The sequence below is a fragment of the Prosopis cineraria genome, unplaced genomic scaffold, assembly GCF_029017545.1.
Source record: "Prosopis cineraria cultivar Desert tree isolate PC_DT_omini unplaced genomic scaffold, ASM2901754v1 PC550, whole genome shotgun sequence".
In the NCBI taxonomy this organism is placed as follows: Eukaryota; Viridiplantae; Streptophyta; class Magnoliopsida; order Fabales; family Fabaceae; genus Prosopis; species Prosopis cineraria.
Window position 1 is genome coordinate 37,793 of NW_026555875.1, and position 9,618 is coordinate 47,410.

General features: G+C 36.2%; 1 protein-coding gene and 1 pseudogene across 1 annotated transcript; one reads left to right on the forward strand and one right to left on the reverse strand.

The window, feature by feature from the left end:
- Positions 1–213: 213 nt before the first annotated feature.
- Positions 214–1,050, forward strand: LOC129297540 (uncharacterized). The gene has a single exon (XM_054935873.1). The coding sequence runs from the start codon at positions 357–359 to the stop codon at positions 753–755; it is 399 nt and encodes a 132-aa protein (XP_054791848.1). The 5' UTR covers positions 214–356; the 3' UTR covers positions 756–1,050.
- Positions 1,051–3,125: 2,075 nt separating this feature from the next.
- LOC129297539 (casein kinase 1-like protein 1) lies at positions 3,126–9,286 on the reverse strand (annotated as a pseudogene).
- Positions 9,287–9,618: the final 332 nt, after the last annotated feature.

Below are 9,618 nucleotides of genomic sequence, written 5' to 3' on the forward strand. Positions count from 1 at the left end.
TTTTTAAAAATAAAAAATGAGAATAGAAATTAAATAGGATCTTAATTATAAATTTTTAAAATTTGATATTTGACACCTGTTTTAATTATCCTTTTAACACCTCTATGTTATTGTCCAAAAAAAACCTATTACGTGGTTCGTTTTGATTGGCTAGGTAGGGCCACATGTAGGCTTGGGAAGTTGGAACTGTCACAGACGCCAGCAAATATCTTCGTAGTCAGCGCCGCCAGGGTCATGGGAGTTGCTGGCAATGGATTAAGAATGAATTTCTGGATGAACAATGCCATTATTTTGTTCGTTCCGAAGCAGAAGCCGCTGCTTCAGACTGCCATCGTAAAAAGTTCAAGTCTTGGAAAATGGAAGATTTCAGATCCAAGTCTTACGGCCATGGGAGGGTGCAGAATCAAATTGAGCCCTATTCTTGCTCTGGAACAGGATCATTTTCAACTGGGGCTCCTGGCATGCGAGATCTTAGATGCTACAGTGCTTCATATGCTTCCTCTGCTGCACATCCAACTCAAACCCACATGGGAAAAGATATGAGTTTCAAGTCCAAGAAAGGCAGGTCCACAAACAGCTCTTCCTCTAAGAACTGGAGTTTTACTGATCCGGAGTTGCAGAGGAAGAAAAGGGTTGCTAGTTACAAGGTATACACTGTTGAGGGTAAATTGAAAGGCTCTATGAGAAAAAGTTTCAAGTGGCTCAAGGACAAGTACACCCAGAGTTGTCCATGGAGTGTAGCTAGATTTCAGTAATCATCTTGGTGAAGAATTTGAACTTTGAATCTCGTCTCAACATGTGCTTACCTCAACTGGCTATTTTACATGTTGATTCAGAAATAATTGGTTGCCCTTAATTTATTTGATGGTCAGAGTTCATGGGATGAAAAGCAGAGAAATTGTGATCAGTGTGTTGATTTTGGATCCTGTAGAATGTAGTCTTCTTGGTCAATCATGGAAAGAAAACATGGTATTTGCTTTTTCTTCTTTTAAATTTCTTTTTCCATGTATCTAAACTCAAATAAATGTAACTCATTTTGTTTTCGTGACATATTTCTTTTGTTTCTCTCTATCCAAAACCAAAACTGATGAACTTCAATCCATAAGGGGGCTTCTGTGGTTTCAAAATTGCTTGAAACAGAAATTCCAGTTGCATCATTGCCTTGTGGTGGGTTCCTCAATTTTACTTGATGTTGTTTTGTATTTTTGTTTGAATTACTATGATATGAATGTGCAGTGCACTATGACAGACTTTACTTTCCTGCATATCTGCATAATGATACTCTGGCTTGCGGAGAAAGATAAGGGATGCTATACACGTTCTTCTGAGAGGCATGTCTTTTTGGTGGTTCGGAGCCTTTTGCAAAACGTCTTCTATAATCTATACAGACTAAATCACTGTTCAAACATACTTAGATGAAGTTTCCGTGTGCAATTGCAATTTGAACACAGCCTCTAGTTGATTACTTTGAAGGAAGGAATGAAAATTCAATGTAGGGATCACAATTAGGCGTTGTTAATCGTGAATACTGTGCAGGCTCTGGTTGCAATTTTTTTCTCCCAATTATTATTTCTTCGTTAAACTCTTTAAGGTTTCTTGATAAATGTTCATAATCAAGCAAAGCAGCACAGTTCAGATGAATTTTGTCAAAGGAGTAACTAAGAAGGAAACAAGGATGAATCTCATTCTTCAGATTCACATGACTTTAGATAAAATATATCACAACAGCTCATCACTTGGAGGACACCAGTACACCACATTCTCCTCTATAACTCTTGTCATGAAGGGGCTTCGCCACCATTTATTTAAAGAATGCACAGTTGCTTGTTCTCATAAATAAGCTTTAGGTTGCTTGATAATTATTGTGTTAAGGCACACTCAAACTATTGGACAATTGTTTTTGGAAGGGATTACGCTCAGGCTCTTTCTGAAATGAATATTGCAAAGAGTAGAGAAAGTGAAAGCAAGAGAGCTGTGCTGATTGTATTCCATGCTGAAGTTTTCCTTTTAACTTGAGGCATAATTTGAGCGGAAAGTATGATTCATGGTTACAAGAGTTAAATGAGGAAAAATGTTACTGGGAGTTTCATAGCTTGCTCATAGAAAAGGTTGAAATCATCTGTTCTGGGTGCCAGATTTGAGTTACTTGACTGGTGGAAATAAATACTTAAAGTGACTGCAAATATTTAGAAGCAATATCTATTGCCATCTTTTGGTTGTGCTAACAAGAATAGTGCTGTGAGAAATTGTTCAGAAAAAGCTGAGATAAATTTGTTATGAATGTGAAGGTGGATATCCATAGCTGCTCTGTACCTTGATTGTTTACTTTGAGAACTTGGGCTATAACCATTGGACAATAAGAAATAAAGCATGAAAATAAAATTATAAAAAGTCAAAATGATGACTATGGTCTTCAATCTTAAATAAGTAGATTGACTAGAGTTATTAGAAATAAATGTCAATGTTTAGAAACAAGTCATTTTATATAGAATTATTAGAACAAGCCCTTTAAATCCCCTTACAGTGAATAATGCGCAAAAAAGTGGGGAGGGGGCCACATCGTTCATTTAGCAATTAGCAGTGCAATCTTACAAATATGAACACAAGGCAAAAGAAAACGATTATCATTTATCGCGAGGACCAGTGGTATCAATGAATAATGAAAGCTTCAAATTAGACATTCTAGAAAAGATAAGAAATTGAAAATAAATAAATAAATATATATATATATATATATATATTCTACAGAAATTCTATCTTTAAATGATAAGTCATTAGACAGATGTCATCAATCAGAAACACACATTAGACACTTCTCGGTAAAAGCTTGCATATAATATAATTACATTGATATTGCAATTTCTCTAAACAACACAAAATAATCGAACTCTTAACTTCCACATTCTAACTAGAATAGCTAAGCAGTTCATATTTCTTCTGAGAGCAATAAAAAAGGAGTCAGAATCAGACCAGTATCCGAAGACAGTTAATGGATTTAAAGAAGGCTAATTCAGATTAGTAAACTGTAAACAAATGTCATGCAGATTTATATATTAAAAAATAGGAAAGCCATGAATTACGTTGACAGAACTTCAGGAGGAAAACAATCCATGAACCAGAAGATATTTTCCTTCTATAATAATCTCCACAAAACTGCATCGTGGTAGCATTTTAAGTATCACCGAAAACAGGAGTAGCATGTCTAATTATATTGTCACTGGTTCAGTAATTTTGAACTGTGCCGTCCAAGACACATCAGGTATATCAATAACAAACTCACAGGATAAGAGACCATAACATTCAGGAGTTCCCGCCAGAAGATAAAGGCCAATTAGGCTCAGCTTTACAGCAAGCATAAATCTAAGCTCAAATTCGTTCATCAGCTTCTCAGCTTCAAGTGTATTCACAATCTAAACCCAGATTTCCGAGTTTAGATCAAACTTTCCTCACAGTTCAGTTCAGCAGCATCAGCAACTAGAGAAGTGCCAGACAATTCTTAAATTTACAAGATGAAAGGTGGCAACTTAATAATGGGCCCTCTCATCATTCTCTAAATGCAAGCTCTCAATGCCCCTGACTGCTGATTCATAATTCTTGACATGAGAAGCATTTCTTCCAGAAGATATTCTCTTTGCATCTGAAGCTCCCAGTGGTGAATTTCTATGCCCGCTTGAAATTCTGTGAGCAGCTCCAGGGCTAGCTTCAGTAGTGCGAGTTCGTGGATCCAACTCCCCACCAACAAACGCATCGCGGCTACTTGGAACAGCAACACGCCGAGATGACCCACTTGACTGACCCAAAATATTGTTGCTTGGAGACTGCATGACAGAGAGATAATGGCCGTTGAAATAAGCTGAAATATTAAAGTTTGTTTATGAATTGACATCATAACACATATTGAAGAGGAATGGTGACCAGGTTCCTCAATGAAACTCATGATCTCCAAATCCAAACAACTGACCATGGTATCCATAAATATAAGGATTATTGGTGACTGGATTTTTCTGCTCTGAGAAACTTACAGAATTTAACATGGGGCCTGACATTCTTCGCCTCACAGAATCCATCGAAACAAGACCAGTAGTTCGCCCTTCATCCCCTCCTGTCAGGGAGATAGACAAGCCAGCATAAATCAGCTCAAATGAAAACAAGCTACTTTCAGAATCTTAAAAAAGATAAAATTGGAGAAAAAGACAAGACAAGCTATCATAAAAACTAGTCTAGCTGAAAGAAAAAATTGGAAATACCAAAGGTACAGGAGACTATACTCTTCAAATATCAATAAATGATTGGGGAGCAACAACACACACATAGAAGGAACACATTGATTGTGCCAAGGATAGTGGTTACACAATAAACAAGGAAAGCCAGGCACTTGCGGATTAAGCATACCAAGGTACACAATTGTGAATCAAGTATACCAAAAGGGCATAGATGGGACATATGACCTATCAATAAAGTAACTTGAAAAAAAAAAAATTACCAGTCTGTCTATCAGCATTAGCCACAACAGCCGGCATTCCAGAACTAGTCCCAGCACTTGGGCCCTGAAAAATAACCATCTCAAACTTTAAAACATTGATCATAAAAAAAAGGATTCAGGGAGAAACAAGAAGAGAGAGACAATTACAAGGGCACGTGCAGGAGGAGTAGCCAGTTGTGATTGTTGGTACTTCAAGATAGTCCAGTCAAAGACATAGTCAAACTGGAAGCCTGTCAAAGTTGTCACAAAATGCAATTAAGAAAGCACGTTCGCATGATCCTTCAAAAATTGAAATGAAAAGTATTTTTCGAAGTATACATGTGGTCAACATAAAAAACAGACTAAAGAAGAGATTTCTAAAAGACAAGTTCAAACCTTCCCGAATAAAGAGGTCACGAAATATCCTTTTCAGGTAAGCATAATCTGGCTTATCATCAAACCTTAATGACCGGCAGTAATGGAAATAAGATGCAAATTCTGTTGGATAACCTCGGCACAAGGCCTGGAATGAACAATATGTTTTCAGTGAAACTGAAGAAATATAGCCCGTGCTATGCACCAGTAGCGGATAGCAATAAAACTTACCTCAATTGAGGTAGAAACCTTCTTTTCACTATTTTCTCATATTTCTGTTTCTTAGTACCAGCTTTAAGTCCCTGCCAAGGAAGACTACAAAGAAATAAAAAATTAAACACAAATTTTGCAAAAAAGCATTGGAAAGAAAATAAAGGGTAGATGGCTATAATGACCTTCCTCTCAGAAAGTACATGAGGACATAACCAAGAGACTCTAAATCATCTCTTCGGCTTTGCTCTATGCAGTGATCATCACAAAAGAACAAACATCATATATCCAACAGAGAACACCACAACTTATCATTAAAAAAATAGCAGTGAAATATATGATGACACAAACCAATGCCAAGGTGAGTGTTCATGCTAGCATATCTTGCAGTTCCTGTCAAATTCTTATTTTCCCTGCAGTTTTAATGATTAAATAGATCACACATCCAGTGAATCTTGTGTGTAATAAACTACTGGGAAAAAAAGGCTCAATTATTTATTGTCATAAATTCAGGATAAAAAGGGGAAAAGATGAAATGAGAGGCCTGTAAGCATGTGAAGATCTCACACACACGAGACCCCTTCTCTCCTGTTTATACCCTAGAAAATAGACATTAAGAAGAAGACAATATTAAAATAACTAAGATTCCTAGACAACAATCAAATTGCAATTCAAATTGTGTTGAGGCTAAATTTTAAATCAAGAACTGTATCAAATCGAACAATTTAGAAACACATTGAATGATAGCTTGAAATATATATCACATAAAAAGTGTATACTACTTTAAAATAACTCAATAATAAATTAAACCAAGGGTTAACAAAAATTTAAGTCTCAAAAAAGGAAAAATATAAGGCTCATAACCAACTATCTAACTAGTAACTTAAAAATTAAGAAAATAATTGAAACCAAAAAAAAAAAAAAACTCTCTCAACTGATTTCCATATTGCATAAGTTTGGGTTTCAGGCGTGTACTGTGTATTGTATAATTGTGCTGTAAGGTGGTGTGATGTTCAAGCTTAGTGCATGCTGTGATGTCACTGTGCAGTGTGTATATGAGGCTCAAAGTGATAAAACTGAAATATTAAGCTAGATTTCTTGTGGCCTCCCAAACCATTACCCTCCTTGGCACCCCCAAGCAAAATTCAGCATAATAAGCATGGTATGCGTGATGCAGTAGTTAACACTCGGCATAGGACCAACAAAAAGCTCTAGCTAAAATATGTATTATGCAAAGAGGGCAAGATTTATTTTGTTATTTAGCTTATTATTGCAACCATATGTTTGTAGTCATTCAAATGGGCTGATAATGCAGAATTATTTATTTCCTGATCTTGGCAAGTCTCGTACAAAGTTTTCAAGAAAACAGGTTATTGATCCAGTTTATTATTGCAACAAAACGGGCTGATAATGCAGGATTTTTTGCAATCATAATCTTGGAAGATGATTACTTCATCCTCCGTATTACTTCCTTATCCTGATTAAGCAAACTCATTTGTTATTACATCCTAAAAAAGGCATTAAAACAATGACATGAAAGCGCACACATTTCCAAAAATTTTCTGACATGCAAGATCATGACATAAATTTCATTCTCCTACAGAGCCCAAGCAGCAGCAATAAAACTAAACTTGATACACATCACAAATCGTCATACCTGTAAGGAATGTGTTGATGAGTTGAACTATCTCTATATTTCTTGGCCAAACCAAAGTCAATAATATAAACCTAAATGCAGATAAATGTCATTAACTACTCTTATAACAAACATTAAGACAGCTAACAAATCACATGTAATAAGATTAGCCACCTGGTTTGCACGCCTTCCTAAGCCCATAAGAAAATTATCTGGTTTGATATCCCGATGTAGAAACGATTTAGAATGAACAAACTCAACTCGGTTGATCTAGAAAATGATGCCAAGATCATAAGCTCTTATATTGAATATTGAATTAAATATATATCTAAATTACAAAGTTAAAGGTGCCTACCATTTGATCTGCAAGCATGAGAACTGTCTTCAGTGATAGTTTCCTGCTGCAGAAGTTAAATAGATCCTCAAGACTGGGTCCAAGCAGATCTATCACTAGAACATTGTAATCTCCCTCCACTCCGAACCCATCTAACATTTGGAATTCCAGCTGTCAAGACAAAATCCAATATTAGGATGGCATAAAACTTACAACCAAAAAGGGAGGAAAAAAGTCTTCATAGAGAAGTGTATAATGATACAAAAATAAAAGTAAAATATATAAAGAGTCAATACTTCCTCCCTGGAGAATTCTGTACAGCTTGGACTCATACAACAACTGAGGATGCTTTGTCTTGACATTTTTCCTAGCACACAGGAAAGGGAATAAATAAAAGAAACATAAAAAAAAAATCAACTCTAGTGCACTTGAAGATACAGGAACCATCTTGATGGTTACTTCAAGTAAGATACAACTAGGAATTAAGAAGTTTCTCTAACCAATGAGCTATCGTCAAGGGTCATATGCATTAAGCTGAAAATGCAATCATGAAAGATGACTCTCATTACTAACACACATGCCCACTCATAATATGTCACATACAACAACTTTTGTTCCTGAAAAAAGAATAATGCATGGACAATAAGTGCCTCTAAAAGAGTATAACCTTGCACTTAAATATGGTTTCCACCCTAGAGTAAAAGAAGAGTAATTATTTTCAAACCTCTAATAACATTATGACATCTTACAACAACCAATGACCAGTTTGATTTTGCTCTCAACTAGAAAATCTTGTTAGCTTGAGGAAGATTCCAATTCTTAGATATATTAAAGATATCACTTTTTAAAAAACAGAAATAACCTCGACAGCAAAACCCAAGCCCCAGCTAATGAATTTAGCATGACATCATACAATACTTAAAAATACGAAATATGATGATGTAAGTAACAATACTTTCTGATAGTCTGATTCCTCCACTACATAACTTCCATTTGTCCCTCGTTTATTAGAATTAAAATTGGTTTAGGCAAAAACGTTAGGAGCATTGGTCAAACATGGTCAGAAATGGGTTTGAAATGATTCAGAACGCCAGAAACAATTTTGTGAAACCAACTTAAAGTGGAAGAAGCATAAACTGTGAAAAATAATGTCCTTAATACGCGATAAATTTTAAAAAATGAATTAAGATACACTTCCCGAGATTAAAAATCTGCTAAAAACTCTGAAGTTGGATTGCAAACAGCCCTGAGTTGCAAATTAGGACTGAAAAGACCAATTTCTCTAAATGCTCCGGTGTATGTACCTTTAGACCCCTTTCCAATGATTGCTACCTATCACAATCCCAACTTAGCAAAGAGGAACCAGCTCAGCAAAGACGTTGGAATCAAATAATAAAAGCATATAGCGATCTTTCGTAGCAATCTTTTGGCACTCCCAAATTAAGACGGCAAGGTATTGACGCAACTCAAAACCGCGCTTTCAAACAACTATAAACAGAAATTGACTTCAAATAAAACCATCCCCTGAAAATAACTTCATAGGAAAAAAAAATGCAAACCCATCTCCTGTAATTAACTTCGCAAAAAAAAAAAATAAATAAATAAAGAGCAAAAGTAAATATATAACACTTACAAGCTTAATTGCGACCTCTTCGTTAGTTTGAATATTAGTACCTGCACACAACCAGGGGGGAGAACTACCCTATCAACACCATGCCCAGAACAATATAAACAGCAAGAAAAATAAAAAAGATAAAAGGAAACAAACCTAAATAGATCTCTCCAAAGGAACCACTGCCGATCTTTCGGCCGAGCCGAAACTTATTGCCAACACGGGGTTCCATTCAAAAAGCAAAAAAATGGAAACCCTAAGCTAACAGCAGCACCTAATTCTAAATAAGAAAAGCATGCAACACCTATTCTCAGCACCAAAAACTGGAATCCATTAATCCGATGCGAAAGACGAACAGTTAAAAAGAAGAATATTTTTTAAAAAATAAATTCAATAAAACGGTGAAGGGGAAAAACGAAGAATTTCTTCAGAGATCTGGGCGTAGGAAATCTCCAATATGAGAAAAAGTAAGCCTTTTTTTTGGTTTTTGATGAATAATAATTACAAAATCTAGGGTTTGGTCAGGTTAAGAGAAGGGGAAGGGTTATTGGTTAAAGAAAAAGTAAGGAGGGAAGGTCATGGTGAAGGAAGTGGGTGACTGGGCGCTCTCTCTCTCTCCCCCCCCACTAATTCGAATATGGTTTTGTTTGATCCAGTCGAAGCAAAGAGCAATGCAAGATTATTGCAACCGTCGGTTATTTTGGTTTGTTTTTTTTTTTTTTAACTTTTTAGTTTTTGGGATACATTGTCTGATAGGATTATTTATCACACCAGGAAATGAGAGGCGAGTCTATGCGTGTGTGGCGGTGTAATCTACGTGTGGCCACTACGAAAGAAGCATTTCGCGCCCGCTGTCACTGGGGGGTCCCACCGCCACTTGCTTTATCAGCACCATCATCCATCCAGGATTATCGCCGAGCGTCGTATGGCAAGGACGGACGTAAGGTGACTCATGGGCCATGAGGTGGTGATCTTCTGTTACAATTTTT